The sequence below is a fragment of the Rhincodon typus genome, chromosome 24 (genome assembly GCF_021869965.1).
Source record: "Rhincodon typus isolate 14 chromosome 24, sRhiTyp1.1, whole genome shotgun sequence".
Taxonomy (NCBI): Eukaryota; Metazoa; Chordata; class Chondrichthyes; order Orectolobiformes; family Rhincodontidae; genus Rhincodon; species Rhincodon typus.
The window spans coordinates 34,153,120-34,177,354 of NC_063355.1; the positions used below are offsets into that span (position 1 = coordinate 34,153,120).

The window sequence follows — 24,235 nt, forward strand, 5'->3', positions numbered from 1 at the left end:
GTGTGCAATTCACTACAAACTGACATCTTCAAGGACTGGAATGATATTTCAGTGACTTGGAATATCATTGAGACATTATGCTTTAATGTTCCAGGAACTCTCCACAGAGCATGGGTATCAGATAAGCCAATTTATAATTCATTCTTGAATAAAGCAAATATCGCATACCAAATTTGCTGGGAACCTACCATTATAAACCTTTCCAAATGAACAGGAAATACCAACTGCAAATGAGATTGATCAGTCAATCAGTGGGCTACCCAAAGAGTCAAAGGCATTGTAAATGGTGCCATGCATTCATCACTCCTGTTTGCATCACAGCTGAAGCATTGAGTTTTTATGAATAGATATCCTGAACACTCAAAATATGTCACATTACAGGATACTATCTTGGGAACATCTGTAATGTTATTATACCGGAATCCAGATCGCTTAAATTTGAAGATTCTGAAAGAATGACTAGTAGCTGTTTGGACATTAAAGCTACTGTTGTGCCATCCTGATGGCCTCAGTTACAAAGACAAATCAGTGTCAGTGTCAGAGAGCAAATGTAATTAATCCCATTTGAATTAGTATGGAGCACATCATGGGGATGGAAAAGCAACCACTCTAAGGTTTCTGAAAACCGTCTTCATGCATAAAATTTTGCCATCAAACAGACAGCAGTGAGCATGCAGAAGATCGGATGGCAATGAAGTAGCAGTTCCATGGAATCAGATGGAGAATGAGACGAGGAGAAATTTCTTTATCCAGGAAGTGGCAAGCCCATGGAATTTTCTACCACAGAAAGCAGTCAAGGCCAAAACATTATATGATTTGAAGGAGTTGGATGGACTACTTGGGGCCAAAGAAATCAAAGGATGCAGGGTAAAAGCAGGAGCCGGAGCAAGCTATCGAGTTGAACAATCAACAATGATAATGAACAGTGGAGCAAGCTCAAGGGGCTGAATGGCCTATTCTGCTCCTCTTTTTTAAAAAATGTTTTTGTTTCCACAGGAAGAGGATGAGAACGATGAGAGCACCATCAACAAATATACAGGGAAATGGCTACAGAACGTGGAATGAGATCTGAATTGTCACCTTGTTGTCCTCTTCCAGCACTGGACTCCCTCACCCCCCCAATGATCCGAAAAAAGTTTTAACAATCTTAGATTATTACTTTTTCCACTCTCTGACTGTTTTGAAGTGCTCCAGTGAAATTTATGACAGATAGTTAACAGGCAATCTGACAACAAACACAAAGCACTGCTTAGATTTGAGAAATAACATGAAAATGTATTTAAATTTATTGCACAACATGTTTATTCCACTAAAACATCCAAGCCCAAATCAAAACTGATGTGCAATAAAAACTGATGTAGTGTATTACGATCCTGTTGGTATAATGATATTATTGAATCCCTAGCACAGTCATAAGATGTTACTGGAGTCAGATCATTACAATGCCTTTTTTGATGGTTCTGGCAAAAGGTGTGAGATTGAATGGCTAAATTGGAGGGGAACTAATTATGAGTTAGCCCCTTTCTAGTAACAATTGGTGCTGAGCATCACAGCTCAAAGATCTGCAGGAGAGGAGTCCACACGTGCTAGTGAATGTCATCCTTATTTTTTCCTAGGTACAGCAGATCCAAATTTATTTCATTGACTACCTCCACCAAAGCAACTAGTATTAGAAGTTTAGCACTTGGCATCTTTTACATATCTCCAATGATTAATTATTTGAAGGAATAATGATGCCACTTCATCATACCATCTCTGTTGCCCCCTTCAGCTAGTGAAGCAACCACTGCAAAACTGGTTACCTCAATTTTAAAATTTTGCAGCCAGAAACTTGAAGACCAAATTCTCTGCACATGCCTTCATAAATAAGGAGGTCATAACTTTACAGAATGGTCAGCCCTCCTTGGTAGCAGTGTGTGTTTTGCCACACTTGTGACACTGGGACCCATACCAATAGAAATAGTGCTAAAAGACAATACTTGCAGTTACTAATGAACTGGGCTTTATTTCCAAATCTTTCTTTCCAATGCCATTGTAGCATCCCTGGTGAAAAAGAACTGCAGTAACATCTTAACTACTTCCCTCACAACAAATAAAAAAAGGCCAAAATCTTATTAGTTTAGAATTTGTGAACCATAAACTGTAATCAAAACAGTCAGAAGAGCAGCAATTGGGATTGGAATTGGAATGTGGTTATCATTAAACTAACACACTGACTTCTAATCTAAAAAACAATAATCAGGTCACGCTACAAAACTTTCAGATCCAAGCATTATTCAGCACAGTCCAGATTTGCTATTGCCACCCTTCATACCACTGCATTGAGGGCATCACGAAGGGTTCTCATTACATTAAAATTTATCACATGGAAAAGTCTCACTACACCACAGTAAAAATCAGCACAAAAAATTACATTAAGAATTACATGGTAGCATTAGCCATCACCATACTGGTGTTTACAGCACAGGTGAAGTACATATTTAAAAGCAACTGAGTCCAGCTCAGGGTTTAGGGGAGTGGGACGCTATGGAAGTCAATGTTAAGACTTTGTGGACAAGACAATGAATTACTTCAATAGGATGTGCCTCCATTAGATACCATGGAGGAAGTTCAAAAACAAATGAAAGCTGCAATTAAAAGATGCTGACATACGAAGATACTGTGTACTGCAGAAATGGAAAGAACATATTGTAATCTTCTAATTGAGGACACCCAAACAATGGAAGTCCACTTTATCCCCACTGCAAGCCATGCCGTTGATCAGATCTTTTGTATTTTGTTTTGGATGGTGGGGGTTCAGTCACTGACATACTCACATTAAAAAGTAACCAACATTGTACAGGCAAACTCTCCAAAATGATACTAAACTGGCGCAACAAACAAGTTTTTAAATTCTTTTTTCCAGTTCAGCTGTGCTTAACCACAAAAAAGTGAACCATCATTAATCTCAACCACCTTTGAATAAGGAAGAATGTTTGATTCAAAAGCAGCTTAAGGGGCTGAAATTCCTTCAGTGTTATCTTTAACATTCTGGTCATATGCCTATAAAAAATTTCCATGTGAATATAAAATGGTGTAATAGCTGACCAAAAGTGATCATCAATTTAAACACAAAAAGACTATATACAAAGGACCTTTTTGTTTTCTTTTGAGTGAATCAACCAGATTGCTAAAAAAACACTCTAGGGAATACAACCCCTACATTATTTTCTCTAACACATTATCTATTAAAATAATCTAGTTAATATTTAATATAGGTTGTCATAAGCAAAAAGTATTTCAAAGTAGGAACAAGCTTGTCTGCTTTTAAAAACTAAAAATCTGCACTTAACAGCTGAATTGAAAAGAAGATTATCCATGACTGTAGTTCCATATTCAGGACAGCAGCAACAGGGAAGGACACCACTGCACTTCTGATCCATCACGGGTCACCACAGTTTTAGTACAAATGTACTAACACCAAGGCTGGAAATAGTTTGAAATGAAATCAGGAAACTCATTGCTTCCACCCACCCCCAAGAGGTTTATGAACAGACAGGAATTCATCTTGCTTGGAAAAATGGAATGCCTGTCTTTATGTGGAGCATTCCTTCATGAACAGCTTTAGCCACAACATACAGCCAGTACTTAAAAAGGATCTAGGTAGTCAAAGCCAAGTAGGTTTCAGTTGTGACAGAGTTACTGCAGCAAAGGTTCTATTTGTTAAAAGTTATGAGGACATTTAAGCATTCTATTGTCATGAGGGGCTCAAAATAGAAGAGATTAAGAAAGTTTAAAAGTTTTGTAACACCAGCATAATTGTCAGCTTTTACATTATAATCAAGCAGTAGTAATGATCTCTCCTCCGAACCACTCCTTAAAACGACCAATGAAACCATAATTACGATCAACTATTTCCAAGCCTTAAACAAAAACAAGGAAAATATTCTTGCTGTTCAGGAAGTCGCTTGATTTTTGCGGCCATTGAAGTTAATGATTCTCTCTTTACGAAATTAAAGAACATCAGTGACAGAAGTCAGAGTACTCAATCAAGCAGACAGGAGGAATGATTTATATTTGCTCAAAAGAAGTACATTAAGCATTGTCCTGTAATTTTGTGTCTGCTGGATCCATGATTTTCACTGTGGAAATAAGGCTCAACTACATTAAAAAATGGTGTCTGGGTTCTATAAATTGTCAGCTTACCTCACAGTTCAAAAAAATTAGGAAGAACACAAGTTTTTGGCATGACCCACCCCTCAAATTCTCTCTGCTTCTCCCATCAAATGGAGATAGAGGCTGATTGGGAAGGTAAAGCCAATAATTCAACAAAATAAAGGTTATTCACACACACCATGGCACTGAATATAACCCAAAGCATCTTATTCCATTGTCAACAAACTAAATGTGACAAAAGACCTAACTGTCTGGCAGAGTAGATCCAGACAATATTACTGGTATGCAATCACCATATGATAAAGAACAACTTCCAAGCTGTGCTTAAAATGTTATTTATGTTGGATGGATAGCCATAAAGTGTAATCTTTTCTAAAAGAAATTTTAATGGAGAATATACAACAAACATTTATGGTGGTGCCTTCTTACTGATAAGATATTGTATATTTATTGGAATATTTAAGGAAGGGAAAATAGGTTAAATAAAAAAATGTTTTTAAAAATTAAAAGTGGAAGACCTACTTTTGGATGCTTGCCAACAACACATGTGGTTTGTCTTATTTACCATACACACAACTGCTATACTCAATATGGCAGTATGAATGTGTTTGGGTGTTTAAAATATTACATATATACACAGACAGTAACCTACATTAAGTTCATTTTCTCAACGTCCCGCTGCCAGTGTTTTGTCTGCTAAATGCACACTGGATATTGTTTTAATAAGATCATCGAACCATTTAAATTAGCCATTGAAATAAAAATCAGATCCAGTACTCATTTCTGGCACAAAATGCTCCCCGAACACCATGTGAAATCAGAAAACAAAGCATTAAAATAATGAGAACACAGTCACAGCATAGTGGGTGCACAGGTGGCTACTAATAGAAAATGACCACAATGATGTTGTTCGTCTGTGCTTGTTAAGGCATTGTTTCAAATTCTTCCAAATTATACCCAGGGAATAAAATATGGAAAGTAGGAAGGTGGTTCAGGACATAAATTTTAGCAACAGTTGAAGTACATTAATTGCAGTAAATGTTGCACAGTAAATCACACCAAACATTTCAGACATATTTTCAATTCAATTCAGAAAACATTTTTCTCTTGAAATGATATTTTTTATGGTCTACAAAAAAGATTTATCCAGCAAACTGAGAAATGAACAAAGCACATTTTTTGCCAAATCCGGAGATTCTTGACCAATGATGAAAGGCAAGGCCTGAATGCAAATTGAAGGGAAGGCATCAAGAGGTGACGTGGCAAAAAGAAAAAGTCCATCTGTGAAGACAAACAATTTCATCGTAGAATTCCTAGAGTGTGGAAACAGGCATTCGGTCCATCAAGTCCACACCAACCCTTTGAAGAGCAGCCCACCCAAACCCACACCCCTACTCTATCCCTGTAACCCTGCATTTCCCATGGCTAATCCATCTAGCCTGCAAAAGCCAGGACACCAAGGGCAATTTAGCATGGCCAATCCACCTAACCTGCACAACCTTTGGGCTGTGGGAGCAAACCAGAGCACCTGGAGGAAACCCACCCATTTCGGTGGAATTTTGTTGATTTATTTGTTAAGTTGTTTGGATTTCTTTGGTATAATATCCAAACAGGGTGCTGATATAACATTCCAAACCTATGATGATTTTGCTTGATTGTGCTCTAGTCACCTTTTTCAGAGCAAGAGTACTCTGGAGTCCCTGTTGAGGAGGTCGGCTACTTCCACCATTGACAACTATGCAGCAAGAGGCAGGACAAAGTACATGCAAATGTGACTGGTAATAAAAATTAGATACAGAAAGTGAACAAGCACAATGATGTGCTGGTGGCAGAGGGAGCTACCTAACAGTTTGCACCACTTAAACTGACAATCAGTTTGATAAAGGTGTTGTTGTACAGAGTAGAACTATAGCACGCGAAACATACCATCACCACATGGCAGAGGGATCAGAAAATGAAAGTGAAAACATACGAAGAGGATGTTGTCAGCCAGTAAAAACGTGAACAGCCCAATGTAGATTGGAGGTTGTCTTAAGGGCTGCTAAGTGACTGACCCAATTTCTGCCCTTCCCAGTGACAAGGCAAAAAACAGAGAACTTGCAAGTATGTTAGTCAATGACTGTTATGGCCTCTGAAAGAGTGTGTAGAAGGAATATTTAATAAGAAGACCTCTCAGGCCATATGAATCATGCAGAAGAGTTCCCAATAAACATCCTGTGTTGAACATTCGAAGTGGAGAAAGGATTAAGAAAGAGAGAAAGTTAAGAATGTCAGCAAAAATTAAAACTGGAGTGAGTGAAAAAGGTGTTCTCAGGATTTCCTGGTTTTAATTTAAAAGGCAAGAGGGTGTTGGATTCTGTGTTCAGTCTCTGGAAGTGTGTGTGTACACAAGACTCAGCCTCTGGCTACACGTTCATGAAAAAGTTAATAACTGTGTTATCAACTGATTGTCTGGGGTCAATTAGTGCAGAAGTCATGAAGGAGGCTGTGCAGGTTGAGAGAGTGATTAGTAAAACATATAGGACTCTGGGCTTCATTCAATGTAGAGAAATTCAATTGTAGAGAAATTAGGATGAATCTTTACAGAACATTAGATAACATGGTTTTGAGGAAAGATCACTCGACTTGAAATGTTAACTGATTTCTCTCCACAGATGCTGCCAGACTTGCTGAGCTTTTCCAGCAATTTCTGTTTTTGTTTCTGATTTACAGCATCTGTAGTCCTCTTGGATTTTATTAAATCAGCCTGAACTAGAGTATCTCCAATGCTGTGCTCCACACTTTGGAGCAATGCAAAGGTATTAAGATGGTGAGGAATAGATACACAACAGTGGTTACACTGTTAAGAGACTTCAGTTGCAAAGATAGCTTCATTCTCATTGGACAGAGCTGAAGGAACATTGGGCATGGAATGCTACATCCCAAGAGGGACCACTTGGGTCCATAGATGTGCCATGCTACAGCAACATACCATTCCAGTCTGCAGGTGCAGAACTGATGAGGAATCACCAATTAAAAAAGGAGTCTAGGACTCTGGACATGGAGTGGATCAATAATAACCTATAAACAGGGAAAATATACTTTGCAACTGCCAAAGCTGTTTTTCTTACTCTTGAATTGGCAAGATGATCAATATCAAAACATCAATTCGATGTTTCCAACTGATAAAGAAGATCAAATACTCAGCAAGACACTGGTACTGGTGTACCATCATAAATACAACTCACCTCCAAGTGAAACGGTGTATGGATATTGGAGAGAAATCAAAACAATCCCATACATTTCCTTTTCTCCTCCTATCTGCCAAATCCATAAGCATCAGCCTCATCTCTTCAGGGCACAGACAACATAAAAATATCTTTATTTTATCAGATATTCTATAGCCAATTTTATCATTTAGTCTGTGACATCCACAATCCACAGAACAAGAACCCCACAATAACATGGTGTACAGGCTTGCAGATAATAATTGAATAGAACCAGCAAAAGTGAAATCATGAATAATGGAAGATAACAACAAATGTGGAATTACATTCCTTGTCTGGACTGGCTCAAAAAGGGACTAGTAGACTAATTGGTAGCATTAACCATTGCATTGATAACTTGTCTGCAGGACCATCCAAAAAGTAAGGATCAAATAGACAAATCAATACAAAAGTAGTCAAGAAACAGGGTCATGGCTAAAAGGTGCACTGAAAAAAAGGACATGGTTGCTGATTAATTCTGATTGTTCAAAACACAAGGCGGCAAGGCAAATTGAAACATAGGATGTAGGAAGAGAGTTTGGGACAGGAACGCTAAACTCACTTAGACAAATTGCAGTACAGAGAAAGGAAGTCACTCATGGCAAAAGGTACATTCAAACATGGAAGAAAATAATTGCTGAAGGACAACCACCACAGGGGCCTGTGGAAAAGAGGAGCCAGTGGGGAAAAAAAAAGAGACTTGGGCAAAATTCATCGTGTGTAAATAAAAGATGAATTTAGTTTTCAGTATAATACCTGAAGAATATCTCAAATGGAGAGAAAAAGTGAAAACACTAGATTGTACCCCACTTGTTTAAATGTCACACTGAGCCTAAAAAGGCAAAATATGAAAATTCTGTATCAAGACTCAAATTAATTCAGCTCAATAAGCAACAAATTATCCAAATCTGAATCACCAAAGTAATTAATTTGGAAATTACTGACAGATTTATGCTGGGATGAACTAAATAGACACCACTGTTCTTTAGCAGTACATATTCATAGTTTTGTCCTCCTCAACATTTATTCAGGAAAGAATGCTCCATTAATGTAAACCACTTAATACATAATTTCATCAATTTTGTGCTAAATAAGAATAAGCAGCTTCAGCACCAAGTAGAAATTGGCCCATTTCATCAAGATTTATTTTTTTCAAAACACCAATGATGGTTTCAGGAGTCTAGTGCAAGTGGGGCTGATTACAACAGCATGTACCTGGAGATAAATTAGAATGGTTCAACTGACTGAGTCATTTTCAGGAACACAAGTTTTGTAAATGTCACAAGTATTTGGAGTTACACTTTTTCATCTGTGAAGAACTTTAGGGAATTTTATGTTACAAGGAGACATAACTTGCTGAAGCATTTTGTATCTCATCAGTACAGAGGAGATAAATGTACCTCCAGTACAATAATAACCCAAGTGGAGCTGATCAATGAAATGAGTTGATGCTCCCATTACAGAAGAAGAACTCTAACTGAGAAGTTTCACTATATTGCAGTAACAGTCGTGGACAAACCTTTCAGGAGAGGGCAGAATTTCGCCAAGGCGTGGACAGGACCCAAATGCGTAAACTGGCCAACAGTGAATTCCATGAGAAGCAGCGGAATCCCACACAGCAACAACATGACCAGATACGGGATGAGGAAAGCACCTGTGGGAAAGAAAAAAAAAGTTAAAAATATATATTTACAGCAGCAACATGCTGGGGGAGCGCACAACAGAGACAGACAGAGCGAGAGAGAGTGTGTATGTGAGGGAGCGTGAGAGAGCCATTTCCTCATCCATGTCCACTTACTATGTAATGGCAACATTATCAGAAGGTTAGCTTCCGTATGTATATGTTCCAAATTGTCTCACTAACACAAAAAGGAAAGTATTGCATAAGCTGGAAATCTGAAGTGAAAGCAAACTGCAAGTACTCAACAGGATTTGCAGCAGTAGATGGAGAATGTTTCAAGTCGATAGCTTTTCTACAGAAATCGGAATGCTGAATGCTTCCAGTAATGGGCTTTAAAACTTCATTAGCCTTATTTGCCGCTGTCACTAGCTGAAAGCCAATTTTTTGCATCTTTGATGTCCTCTTTGAAAACAAGAGCCGTTCCTTTTCTATACATTCTCCATCTCAAAGAACATCCATTTTCACCCATGATATCACTTGAATCCATCCTACCTCAGTCAACTGTTACTGATAGTCTCAGTCATAACAACGCAAGAAATAGGAGGAAGTTCAGCCCCAAGACTGTTCGGCTATTCAATTACCAGAGATAATCTTCGACCTCAATTTCACTTTCCATATCTCTTGATTTCCACAGTCTGAAGACCTGTTTTGCTTTGAGTAAATGAATCCACTAAACATCCACTACTCTCTAGGGTAGAAAGGTCCAAAAGATTCAAAATCACTGGTGAAGAAATTTTGCATCTTAAATTGTTTGACTGTCCCTTATATTAAGTCTAGTCTAGCCTTTCCAGCCAAGTGAAACAAATCTCTCAGCAACTATCCTTCCAAGCCTATTCACAATCTACACAATGAAATCATAGAATCACTACAGTGTGGAAAGAGACCCTTTGGCCCAACAAGTCCACACCAAACCTCAGAGCATCCCATCCAGACCTATCCTGCATAACCCACCTAATCTACACATCCCTGAACACTACGGGCAATTTAAGCATGGCCAATCCACTCAGCCTGCACAACTTTGGACTGTGGGAGGAAACCGGAGCAAACCCACGCAGACAGGGAGAATGTGCAAGCTCCACACAGACAGTTGCCAGACAGTAGAATCGAACCTAGGTCCTTGGTGTTGTGAGGCAGCAGTGCTAACCACTGAGCCACCGTGCCAACCTTTCATTCTTCTGAACTCCAGTGTACAGGCCCACTCTGCTCAGTTTCAAAGAACAATGCTCTCATCCCAGAAATTAATCCAGTAAATCTTTGCTCTACTGACTCAAAGGCAAGTACATCCACCAGTAAATACGTGCCCTATTCCAGGTATGCTCCCACCAAAGCCCTGCACAACTGTAGTAAAACTTCCTTACTTTTATATATTCCTGTACGCTTGTAATAAAAAGAAACAGGACTTTAAATTAGAAGCTCTTACAATAAGCATTATCTTTTCTTGCTGGTTTAATCATTTACTACCCATACTTTTTAAAAGTAAATCTCGGTTTTCCTTAGTTGGTACCTAAAACTGTCAATCCTCAGGCTTACTACCATTCTTTACACAGTATGACAATTTTAATTAATAATATTCTTAAATTTAATCTATGGATGGGTCACTTTTCATGGTGTATTTGTTACTCAATGCAATTTATTTTCATTGAAGATTCTGAATTATTTCTTCAAATATTTTCCACAGTTTTTCTAGATTTTTAATTTCTTAAATCAGCCGTAGCCAGCATGCCCCTATTTATCTACTGAACTGACTTTAAATTTAAAACTACTATTTCAGATTTAAATATCACTTAAACTTAAGTGTGACATTCTATCATAAATATGATTACTCTACCTCACAGGATCCTTTCCTCTGGGATTACTAATTAACGCTACTCATTACACGATACATGATTAGCCTTATCCCTGTTTGTTTCTATGTCGTACTGTTCTAGGAAACCGATGTGAACATATTACATGAACTTGGCGCTCCCTATTACCATTGCCTATTGATTGATCAAATATATATTAAGGCAAACTTCCCACAATTCTGGACTCTGTTGAAAGTTTCCTTTATATCTTGATTTCATGTTTTGTCGAACCTAATAGCTTTTGTAACCTTTGGACTCGATTATTCCAGTGCTCCCCATGGCAGGTCTTCCTTTTCTCACCTTCTAGTTGATTAAAAAAGCTGCTGCATGCATATTATTTGGCATAGAGCTCCACTCAACCATGACAACCAACCTCCCCTGATCTCCAGATTCCCCAATGCCTCAAATTTAAAATAAAATCTGGTGTTTAAAACCTTCCATGATCTCCAGCACTTCTTCATCTCTGAACTGCTCCAGAGCTATAAGCTCTTGCTACACTCTCCCCTTTAGATTCCAGTATTGCATGTAATTCACCCAAACCGTATCCCAAACACCTTTTTTTATTCTAGCACTGACAACAATATCTTTTGCCACTTCAGTCCTCTGATTTGAAGTTCCTTCTTAAATCTTTGATTCTTCCTGTTTTGTTTTTAAAATAACACAATCACCAATTCTGTCTTTTGAATGGAATGTTTTTCTTAAACCTTTGATGTATCTTGGGACACGACAGGTGTCAGGCCAATATTTATCTTTGAACATCACTGAAACAAAATGTCTAGACATTATATTGTTGTTTGCTGAATCTTGTTGTGCACAAACTGGCTGTCATATTTTAAAATTATATTGCCTGTACACTCACTCCTTGATATCTGATGCTTGAATCCACATACTCAAGATCAGCCCCATTTTTCTTTAATTGACTGGTCTGGTCTAATCACATGGTTTAAAAAAAGGTTTAAAATCTTAATCACAGATCGTTCATGAAAAATTAAAAATTGTGCTGATAGAGGCATTAAGGAGATTCAGCAAACTTTTTTTTAAGAAAAGTGCAAAGTACGTTCTCCGTTAGGCTTGTCTTCACTTAAGAGGTGAAGTCACTTAAACTTAAAACACTTCACTTAAAACAATATTGATCTATACAATTCATAGCATCAAGCCTATAACATTTCCTGTCTGAGTCAGAATAATTTTTGTTCCAGCTAGCGTGCAATCGGAAAGTCCAAAATCAGGATGACTTTGCAATTTTAAAAGTCAGGCACAAATTAAAACTCAAACACCATGACTCAGCGACTATGTTACTGCAGCAGTAATCACAGAACTGCTATCGTTTGCCTGATTTAAAAAATCCAAAGATGATTAGCAGTAAAAGAGCAAGAATTTTTTTCATTACATAGAAAAATATTGATCGGGTGCCAAGATGAACAGTTTTATACATCATAATATCTCTGCATTTATCCTTGAAGAGAAGTAAAAGCACCATCTGCTCCAGAGATGTGTTTTAACATCTCTGAACACATATTTTCTAACCTATCTTGAAGTGGAATTTGGCACAGCTGCCAACACACTGATATGGATGGCTGCTGAAATTAGTAACATTTGGGAGCTAACCAGTCCATTTGGCTCATTGCTAACTTTAAATTGCTGCCACAAAGACAATGGGTCAGTGATTTCTTCAGTACAGTAAGTTAAATGATTCCAGACAGAGAAAGCAGTCATGACAGAACCCTTGGAAACATATCAAGTTTAAAGACAAGAATTAAAGCAATGACTTCACCCTGAAGTAACAGTACAGGGAAGGATGAGTAATTCCAGAGTTTAGCTCACACTTCATGCCAAAATTCAGATTGTTTGCAGATTAGTGGCCTTGAGAGCGAGAGCAAGAGAAATGCATACAGGCATAATGAAGGTAAGGGTAAGAGAGAGAGAGAGAGAGAGAGAGAGAGAGAGAAAAATTAACAAGGTACAGTAAATGAGAACACAGAAAAGCTTCCTCAAACTTCATGCTACTGTGTACAAGTAAAAAAAAATGCAGTCTCCTTTTCATCCAGTTTATAATCAGAGTTTGCTAATTCTTCCATTTTCTCTTAAATCAAGAAAACAGGAGCAGGAATACTGCCTGTGATTGTTCAAATTGTAACATCATGCAATAGAATCATTTTAAGAGTTGGCATCAATATAAAAATAAGGACAACAAACAACTCATGATGACATTAACCATTCACTATATTTACATGTAACCACAGACTTCTTGTACTGGAACTTCAGCGATTAGAAATCCAAAACAGCACTGTACCTGCGGGTCCTAGATAATAGGACAACCAACTGCATATCCTCTCGACCAAACTGATTAAGGATTTTTGATGTGCAGTGTCTAAACCAGGAAGGATCAGCTGGGATATTTAACTCGATGCCAAATCACTTACAGAAAGCAAAATAAATATTTTAATCTCAAATTAATATTCCCTGCCTACATCAACAACATTTCAACTTCCTGTCCAACCTGTCCTCATTAGACCACTTGCTCATTCCAGGCATTAGTCTTGTAAACCTTATTTGAGCTGTCTCCAATGCATTTGTATCCTTTCTAATTAAAGGTCACCAATACTGTGCACTGTACTCTTGATGTCTCACCAGCACCCTGTTTAAGTGAAGCATAAGTGAAGCCAGTTTGTATTAAATTCACTTCAGAATAGATGGCAACATGAACTTGCCTAATTACTTGACGTACTTGCATACTAACGTTTCATGACACCCAGATCATTGAACAACTCAATTTAGATAAAATACTACTTTTGCACTCTTTCTGTCAAAACAGGGACAATTTCACATGTTATATTCCATTTATCATACCTTTGCCCACTCACTTAACCCATCAGAATCATTTCTTAGCTTCCTCATTTCCTCTTCACAACATACTTTCCACATCTATTTGTAGGATCTGCAAATTTGGCAACCATATCTCCCATCTCTTCATCCAAGATATTTGCATAAATTGTAAACAGTTGAGATCCCAGTACCAATCCCTGTGGCTCACCATTCATTACTTCTGGCCAACCTGAAAATGACCCTTTTACACCTATGCTGTGCGTTTTGTTAACCAGCCAATTTTCTATCCATACCAATAGGCTACCACTGGAAACTACTTTCCATTCACCAAAATACTGTTGGCCTTCGTTTCCTGTCAATGATCAGATTTTGGATCTAACCCCATATTCTCCTGTATCCCATGGGCTTTAATTTTTCTGACCAGTTAGACATGTGAGATCTTGTCAAATGCCTTTGTAAAATCCTGGTTTGCAACATCCCACTTGCTGTACTCTCAAGTGTTCTTGTTACTTTCATAAACAATTCAATTAAATAAGTCAAACAAACTTCAGTCAGAAAAACCATGCTATCTCTGCTTTAACAAGAAGGATTAATCCTCTCTCACAATATTGATAGTTAAGAAGGTGTTTAGCACTATTGCCTTCGTTGCTCAGATCTTTGGAGTATAGAAGGTGGGATGTCAAGTTGAGGTTGTGCAGGACATTGGGGAGGCCTCTTCTGGAGTATTGTGTCCAGTTTTGGTCGCCCTGTTATAGGAAGGACATTATTAAGCTGGAGAGCGGTCAGAAGAGATTTACCAGGACGTTGCCAGGAACGGAGAGTTTGAGTTATAAAAGAGAGGATGGAAAAGCTGGGAATTTTTTTTTGGTGTTTCAGAAGTCGCAGGGAGAATCGCTTCTGAAGGATCTCAATGTTCTGATGTTTCAGGAGTCGCAGGGAGAAACGCTTCTGAAACCAAAACAGAATCCCCCTCATCCTCATGTACCACCCCACCAACCTCCGGATCCAACGCATCATCCTCCGACACTTCCACCATCTGCAATCCGGCCCCACCACCAAAGACATTTTTCCCTCCCCACCCTTATCTGCTTTCCGGAGGGACCACTCTCTCCGGGACTCCCTTGTCCGCTCCACACTCCCCTCCAGCCCCACCACACCCGGCACTTTTCCCTGCAACCGCAGGAAGTGCTACACCTGCCCCCATACCTCCCCCCTCACCCCTATCCCAGGCCCCAAGAAGACTTTCCACACCAAGCAGATGTTCACCTGCACATCTGCTAATGTGGTATACTGCATCCGCTGTTCCCGTTGTGGCCTCCTCTACATCGGGGAAACCAAGCGGAGGCTTGGGGACCGCTTTGCAGAACACCTACGCTCGGTTCGCACTAAACAACTGCACCTCCAGGTCGCGAACGATTTCAACACCCCCTCCCATTCCTCAGATGACATGTCCATCCTGGGCCTCCTGCAGTGCCACAACGATGCTACCCGAAGGTTGCAGGAACAGCAACTCATATTCCGCTTGGGAACCCTGCAGCCCAATGGTATCAATGTGGACTTTACAAGTTTCAAAATCTCCCCTCCCCCTACCGCATCCCAAAACCAGCCCAGCTCGTCCCCGCCTCCCTAACCTGTCCTTCCTCCCACCTATCCCCTCCTCCCACCTCAAGCCGCACCCCCATCTCCTACCTACTAACCTCATCCCGCCCCCTTGACCTGTCCGTCCTCCCTGGACTGACCTATCTCCTCCCTACCTCCCCACCTAAACTCACCTTTACTGGCTCCATCCCCGCCTCTTTGACCTGTCTGTCTCCTCTCCACCTATCTTCTATCCTCCTCCCCCTCTCTCCCTATTTATTTCAGAACCCCCTTCCCCTCCCCCATTTCTGAAGAAGGGTCTAGGCCCGAAACGTAGGCCTTCCTGCTCCTCTCATGCTGCTTGGCCTGCTGTGTTCATCCAGCTCTACACCTTGTTATCACTCTGAATAGAGATGTTTGTGGAACCTCCTTCTCCCATTAGAGGTTTATTTATCTGTCACCATTCAGGACTGTATGTGGAAGAACTCCAGAGCTTTGATCTTATTTGATGATTATGGGTTCACTTAGCTTTGTCTATAGCATGCTTGTAAACCTGGGTTGTAGCTTCACCAGATTGGCACTTCATTTTTGGAATGTTGGTGCCCCGGCTTGCTTTCCTGCACTTGTCATGAGATGAAGGTTGATCCCTTGCTTCGAAGGCAACAATAGAGTAAGATAATTGCCAGACCATGAGTTTACAAATTGTAGCATAATTCAATTATGCCAATGTTGACAGTTCACAGAACCTCATGGATACTCAGTTCACAACTGCCAGATCTACTGTAATCTATCCCATTTAGTACAGCAGTTGTGCCACACAACATGACAACATTGTCGTCAGAGGGAAACTGGCCTTTATTTTCACAAGGATCATATGGTGGATATTCATACTAATACTGTCATGGATAGAACATCTGCAACAGGTCATGGAGAACAAAGTCAAATGTGTTTTCCCATGTTCATTCTTTCACCAACTGCTGTAAGCTCAGTCTGGCAGATGCTGACTAAACTGCCTAAGTCCTGAAGGTTGTAACTAAGCTATGAGGTAACATCCTCATGCAAAGTGCACTCAGTGCTCTTGCTACTTTCAGTTCTTCTTTCAAATGGTTTACGACATAGAGGTGTAATAATTCATCAGTTGAGTTGAGGATGGGGTGGTAATCTGCTGGAGATCTCCTTGCCCATGTTTGACCTGTGAAATCATGGGGTCTGGAGTCAATGTTTAGGACTCTCAGGATGATGACTCTGCCCTGACTGTATACCAATATACATCATCTATCTCAGGTAAATCTATCCTGCTAGTGAGACCAAAGCAGGGTGGTGCCTGAGAAATCTGGGTCTAAAGGTTTGACTGCATCAGGGTGTTTAGCTAGCCTGTGGAACAGCTTGCCAAATTTTGGTACAAATCACCAGGGCACCTAGGGTGATGTGTTGTCTGTCGTATTTTGAGAGCAGCATGAGAATTGAAATATTTCCACTCTAAGATGTTCAAGTTGATATAAAGCAAAGCAAATTTGCATATTCCAATCTTCTCCAAGGGTCAAAAGTGTAAAAATTCATGGGTCTGATTGCTTGAAAATAATTCTTTGATCAAGATTTGACCATCTGCATATCTCATTATGTAGTTTGGAGGCAGATTTGTTTAATACTGTTTCTGTTAAGTACCTTAGGATCTATCATTTAATTAAAGACACCTTATAAAAAGTTGTTACACAGTATGCTAGTTACACCTCAAACACATCCAATTCTTATTTTAGCCTGAAAGTAATTCTATTAATCCAAAGCTAAACACCCTGGAGTTACAACTGAGGCCAAAATAATTATCTTAATTATCACAAGCTTACTAATTAGCTGAATTTATTCTTTCTCCAGCAGTTGTACATTCTTTGCCTTAAAAAAGAAGGCCCAAATGTTACTTTTGAAACTTCTTAATTTGGCAAAGTTCATTACATTGAGCACCAAGAGACACCAATAAGGACTGACTATAAAATTTGGTGTTTTTCAGTTAGCAACCAGTGGGTTGGCAATTCCAGAGTTATTTAAACTGGATTTGGGTAGCAAAGAAACTGGCACCAAGACTCCCATTCTGCAACAAAGTCGAAAAAAGGTACTTGTTGGACTTGGTCATGTAGCGAGACAGCCACAAAAGGATCGGGACAAATTTAGATAACCAATTAAACCGTGTATTGCTAAACAAAAATTCCTCCAAGCAATATCACATTCTCAGCTGCAACAAAGGTTCCAAAACCAACCTGCTCGACAATACTTACAATAAATTAGTGACAGAATCTTCTGTTTCCCCAGTGTAGTTTAAAAGGCTAAGTGTAAATATTTCTTGTACACATGAAAGTTGATTCCGAGAAAGCAATAATTGCCTGAAAAGTATTTCTTTTAACTTTTTGAAAAAGCTCTGGAGTATAAGTAAATAGATTCTAATAATGTTAAAAATAAATCATTGTTTGAATTAATGTAAATAAGCAAAGTAGGAATATAGTTTTAAATTATTTCAAGTAAACAACTTCTTTTAATTCAAAGTATAATTTTCATTGCTACGCCACTGGCAGCTGCCTCAATCTTAAACTCTGGAATTCCCTCACAGTGGAGCAAATGACATTGCTTCTCTGACCCCCTTCTCCTTTAAGGTGATCCTTAAAACCTACTCCTTTGACCAAGTTTTTGATTTACCTATCCCAAAAGCTTTAGGTGGTTGAGTGTCAACTTTCATTTCATAAGAACGTAAGAACATAAGAACTAGGATCAGGAGTAGGCCGTCTGGCCCTTCGAGCCTGCTCCGCCATTCAATAAGATCATGGCTGATCCTTTCGTGGACTCAGATCCACTTACCTGCGTTCTCACAGTAACCCTTAATTCCTTTATTGTTAAAAAAAAATCTACTTTTTTAAAAAACATTTACTGAAGTAGCATCAACTACTTCACTGGGCAAGGAATTCCATAGATTAACAACCCTCTGGATGAAGAAATTCCTTCTCAGTTCAGTCCTAAATCTGCTCCCTCTAATCTTGAGGCTATGCCCTCTTGTCCTAGCTTCACCTGCCAGTGGAAACATCCTCTCTACATCTATCTTATCTATTCCCTTCATAATTTTATATGTTTCTATAAGATCCCCCCTCAATCTTCTGAATTCCAATGAATATAATTCCAATCTACTCAGTCTCTCCTCATAAGCCAACCCCCTCAACTCCGAAATCAACCTAGTGAACCTCCTTTGCACCCCCTCCAGTGCCAATACATCCTTTCTCAAGTAAAATGGGATGTTTAACTATCTTTAAAAAACAAAAAAGGTACTACACAAAAGCAAGGGTGCTATTGTATACTTGCAGCCGTGGTGTTGCCTGAGATCTAATAATACATGACAATATAATGCCATAAAATATACCATCCCTTAGCCACAGGGAGTCTGTCAGGCCAGCAGCAATTGTTCCCAGCAAACATGCTGTCTAAAACTTATCAGTTTTGTAGGTTGTCAAGATAGTAGAAAATTGAAAGATCATTATTCACAACTTCCATCATCTGATTTTAATATCCAAGACCTTCAGGATCTAATATGGTTTTGGAAAGGAAGAAATTGGGATCTAAAATGGTGCAATCACCTGACCACAGATTGAAGCAAGTTCACAAAACCAATGTGGAATAATAAAATCATTGGAACCAAAACTGCCATTTAATATTAAAGTAAAACTTAGAAGCCAGTCAACTGAGCTATGCATCAAAAACCTGCATCTCATGTTTTAATTTGCACTTATAATAACATTTCATGTCCAATATGCACAAGGTTACTTAACTATCCAACTTAGAAAGACAATGAAGCCAGACTCAGGAATACACAGATGAACTGTAGTTCTGTAGCTGCTTGACAGAGCAGCAGACTGGGTGGAAGAAAATGGATTGGTCGTAGCAAGAATTGAAAGTACCCCTCTTGCCCGACTTCCTAATCATCAAGAGCTGGTGAGAAGACAAAAGAGAAATATCCAAACACTCAGAAGGATTCTCCAAATTTTGCTCGTGCTGAGGATATAGGATGCCTAAACAGCCCTGGTTTCAGATTCAACCATAACAACCCACTGACTCCAAGGACTTCTTAAACTGTATATTATTTGTGTTATATCTTCTCCCTTTTTAAAACTCTATACATACGTTTCTCACACATTATTATTTGCTCAGGGGTTCTTTCACTCTAGAAATTTTATAATTGTCTCCTTAATTAAAGCTTACTACTAGTCAGATTAAAATGTAATACAGCTGTATTCTAAAATGATTTTTTTAATGCAGTTAACCAAAGGGAAGAGGAGGTGGCAGTGTTTAAAAAGAGGCGAGCCTACTCATCTGGTTGCAATAACATTATATATTTTCCAGCCTATAACTAGCTATCATTATGAAACTGAGGTGAAGTAGGAAGGGGAGAAGAGAGAGAAGCAGGCAGGATGTCAAGGTCATACATTTTCATCTTTTGTAGGTTTCCATGCAGGCACTATTAAATATTTGTTTGGTATTACTGGAGGTGCCTGTGCATCAATATGAACCATGCATAGATGAAATTGGGACTGTGGCAGTTTTCCAAAACAGCTATCCAATTAGTCTGTGGTTAGTCTTTTCTTAAAGCCCTTTCTCGTCATAACCCGCTTTTCAAGTATTTTTCCAATTTCCCACTTGAAAGTTACTATTTATTCTACTTCCACCACTCTTTCAGGGAGCACATTCTAGACCATTGTAATTCTGCATAAAATGAAATGCATCATCCTCTCTGGGTCATTTGTCAATTACCTTAAAATAGTTTTGTTTAAAATGACCTCTTGCCAGTTGTTCCCTATTTACTCTGGTATGAACCTCAAAGGGAATAAAATGAACATCAAAAGTCTACACTTTAGACACTTGACTGGGCAAACAATTTCAACTGACTTGTAGAGTTTAACAATAAAACCACTCACACACAGCCTTGCAGCAACCACAAATAATCTGGCTACTTCCAATTTCAGAATAGCCAGCCTTAACTGACTCCCTGTAACAGTGCAAACATGATTCAGTTATTCTATCAATCCTGAAAACGTGATGGGAGTATGGGAGCACAGAAGGGACAAAGCCCAAATGCCACAAAATATGAGTGCTAACTTGGAAACTTGTTGCAGGTGGGTACAGAAGAAGAAAGTGGTGCGCTATTGTATTCTTTCAGCCTCTGGGGGCCGATGGAAATGTTCATGGTTTTAATTCTGCTAGTAGGTAGGTGATTGTTTTGGTGAGCTGCTAAGGTTTTATCTCTAATTGTGGGCACTAATTTAAACAACTACTGGAAACATGTTGTACAAATTCAAACCAATACTATAAAGTCCCCGTTTAGTGTTGCCTCATTTTGTTATTGTTTTGCTTAAATGGTCAGCTAATGGGGCCTGAACTTCTGGACAGGGTCATAAGATTAGTCTGTCTGATCAAACCTAGGGCTGTGTGACCAAATCAATGCCTTTTTACATCAGCATCTCCCATTGTGTAACTGAAACTCTACCAGCCCTCGCACTGGTGGCCACAACTGCTCCCAGACTCACTCTTTTTGCCGATCCCCTCCCACTCCCCATTCCTTGATTCCTCAGCTCGACATTTCTGAGCAGAGAGGGGCAGGAGCAGCAACAGCTTCAGCCTGGAGGAGGTAATTCCCCATCAAGTGGCTTTGTGATTAGCTTTGCATCCTTTCCTGATCAGAATCTTCTGGTAATCTCTGATCCCAAGACAATGTATTCAACAACAAGCAGAATATGTTCAGGCTATGAGCTTGGACAGGATTTCTCCCTGTCAGGAGAAGGGTCCAGACCCGAAACGTCAGCTTTCCTGCTCCTCTGATGCTGCTTGGCCTGCTGTGTTCCTCCAGCTCCACACCTTGTTATCCGAGAAGTGGCCTTATTTACTTTACCTTTGCCTAAACTTTGAACGCCAAGCCACTTCTGGTGCCTTTAAAACCAGGGTGAGGGTGGGAAGGGAGATATCTGAGGAAAGCAGAGGGAGTCTATACTTATTGGGCACGAATGAGATGTGATCTTATAAAACGTGGAATTCTGAGGGGGCTGGGTATGGCAGACGAGAGGTTGAGGTTTCTGCAAAATGGGGGACACAGCTTAAAGAAAAAGCTAAAAGTAAAAGTACATGCTCCACCCCCACCCCCGCCATTTAACACTGAGGTGAGGTGGAAATTTTCAGCGGGATGATTGGATTTAGAATTCTCTTCCATAGTACAGGATGTGTCGTTATTTGAATACAGTCAAGGTTGTTAGATTTTTGATCAGTGGAATTAAAGGTCATATGGAACAGACAGGAAAGTGGAGTTAAGGCCACAATTAGATCAGCCGTGATCTTATTCAATGGTGGAGCAAGTAACGATGACTTAAATGGCCCTATTTGTTAGGATTTTATGAATATAGCTATACATGTTGTACACCACGAGTCCTATTCCTTTTACACTTAGCTTCATCTGAGACCATGTTTTCCCCTCATACAACTAATTCAAAATGCTCATTTACTAATCTTTCCCAGGGACTCAGCCACACAGTCGTTTAAGTTATACACACTAAACCAAAACAAAAAATGATCTGCGAATGCTGGAAATCAGAAACAAATGCAGACTCTACTGAGTTTTTCCCAGCAATGTCTGTTTTTAGTTCTCGAGTTATGTCTCTTGGTCCTGTAATTATGGATACTTTTGACCCCAGCATTCACTGGGGAGCTGTGCAGCTCCTGGAAACCCTGGATGTGGTTACTTCTCTCTCCCCATTTAGAACACATGGGGTTTTCACAATGCTTTAGCGCCCCCAATCTTGCGGTAAAGCCACGAGTTCGGCTTCTGTCGAGAAATACGTTTTTCATCGCAAAACCTCCCAACCCCGCTCCAAAGATGCTTATCCGTGCTGTACCCGGCTCCTGTGGCTTACCTCCGCCACTCTTGTAGCACAGGTACGGGAACCTCCAGACGTTTCCCAGTCCCACGGCATATCCAACACAGACCAACGTGAACTCTAGCTGGCGGCTCCATGTCTCGCTGCCTCGCTGACGGGTGGGGAGCGAGGAGCTGAACTCTTTAGACTGAGCCTCCTTTCCTTTGTCCGGCTCCAGCCTCACTTCCTCCGCTGCCGTCCCCATTGCCCTCTCATCGGTATGTTGAGCTCCATGCCCCATTATATCACTGTGTTAATGAGTCAATAGGCAATGGCCACAAGTCCTGTTGAGCCTGAACCGCTGTTTGAAAATGCACCACCTCTTCAATCGGAAAGTCTGACACGCTGTAACGCCGACTGCACTCTCACGTCTTTTATCAATCCATTCCCCTCTTAGCTCCTCCTCCGAGCAGCAATCATATTTTTTTGACCAGTTCCAGATCTCCGAACCCGTCCTCAGCACATGCATTGGGCCTATGTCATGCGTTCGCCTCTCCCGTTGCATAATCCGATACCCTAGCGACCTTCGGTTAGAATAACTTTTCGAAAAATGGTTCGGCCCGAAGAAATATCTCCTGTGTAATGTCAGCAATGATGTTAACAATCCAAGAATTAACAGATGTTAACTCCCCTTTGTTTTGGGGGGGATTGTTTAAATTAAATGAAACATAAATAAAGTTATTCACTAATGTTCAGGAATTCTTGAGACTAGCAGTAGCACTGAAGGCTTCAACATACAGTTGGAACAAATTATTGCAGATGCTGGAATCTGTACTGAAAATAGCAAATGCTGGAGATCAGAGCGGGTCAGGCAGCGTCCATGGAGAGAGGGAGAGCGCAAGCCAACATTTCAAGAGATGACACAGTGTGGAACTGGATGAACACAGCAGGTCAGGGCAGCATCAGAGGAGCAGGAAAGCTGACGTTTCGGGTCGGTACCCCTCCTCAGAAATACCAGATGGAAATACAGTAGTCAGTATTTTTGATGATCCAAATGAGGTAGTAAACTCACGTCAAATTTGAGTATGACTCCGGACTGCAGACTGGTTTAATCTCGGACTGTTGTCAGGAAGAAGGATGGTGAAGGCAGCTAGGGAAACAAACTTTGAGCAAGGACCTAACACAGTAGTCCCAGTTTTCCCAAAGTGTCACTGGAGTCCTCAGTAAGAAAATTGTAAGCGAACAATAACATCGCCCAGTTGCTGTTACTGTTCCGTAGTTCGAGGCCAGGTACCCTGGAGATGGATCAAACGACTTGGAGGGGAACTTGCCGATGGTTGGTTTCCATTTATCTGCTGCTCTTGTCCTTCTAAAAGTGGTTGGGGGTTTGGAATGAGCTATCGAAGGAGCTTTGGTAAATTTTACATTGCATCTTGTAGAATGTGCACACAACTAAGACTGAGCATCGGTGATGGAGAGAGGGGATTAGGTGCCAATCAAGTGGGCTGTTTTGTCTAGATGGTGTCAAGTTTCTGCAGTGTTGTTGGAGCTACACTCATCCAAGCAAGTGGAGAGAGTGTTTCATTATCCTTCTGATTTGTGCCTTGTAGTTGGTGGACAGGCTCTAGATAGTCATTTGTTGCATGTTCCTAGCCTCTGACCTGCTCTTGTAGCCATTGAATTTACGTGACAAGTTCAGTTCAACCCCTGGATAATGGTAGCCCCCAGGATTTATGATTGCAAGGGATTCAGTGATGGTAATGCCATTGAATGTCACGGGGGCTATGGTTAGATTGTTTCTTATTGGAGATGATCATTGCCTGGCATTTGAGACCTGCCAATGTTCCTTGCTAATTTTCCACCCAAACCTGGATAATGTCCAGGCCTTGCTACATTTGAACAAAGACTGCTTCAGTCTCTGAGGAATCGCAAATGGTACTGAACATTGACAAACATCACCTCTTCAAATCTTACAATGGAGGGAAATTCATTGATGAAGCAGCTGAAGATGGTTGGGCCTAGGGCACTACCCTG

At 40.0% G+C, this 24,235-nt stretch overlaps 1 protein-coding gene and 1 long non-coding RNA gene across 3 annotated transcripts in view; one reads left to right on the forward strand and one right to left on the reverse strand.

Annotated features, from left to right (window-relative positions):
- LOC125485926 overlaps positions 1-3,039 on the forward strand; it is a 60,539-nt gene extending 57,500 nt beyond the window's left edge. For both annotated transcript variants that reach the window (XR_007264631.1, XR_007264630.1), the window contains exon 3: positions 997-3,039. This is a non-coding gene — a long non-coding RNA (uncharacterized LOC125485926). The remainder of the gene's footprint in view (positions 1-996) is intronic.
- LOC109916359 (sodium- and chloride-dependent GABA transporter 1-like) overlaps positions 1-22,701 on the reverse strand; it is a 70,901-nt gene extending 48,200 nt beyond the window's left edge. The window contains exons 1-2 of the mRNA XM_020516073.2: positions 22,259-22,701; positions 8,920-9,054 (exon numbers count right to left, since the gene is read on the reverse strand). Coding sequence (XP_020371662.1) covers positions 8,920-9,054; positions 22,259-22,502 — 379 coding nt within the window. The 5' untranslated portion in view covers positions 22,503-22,701. The remainder of the gene's footprint in view (positions 1-8,919; positions 9,055-22,258) is intronic.
- Positions 22,702-24,235: the final 1,534 nt, after the last annotated feature.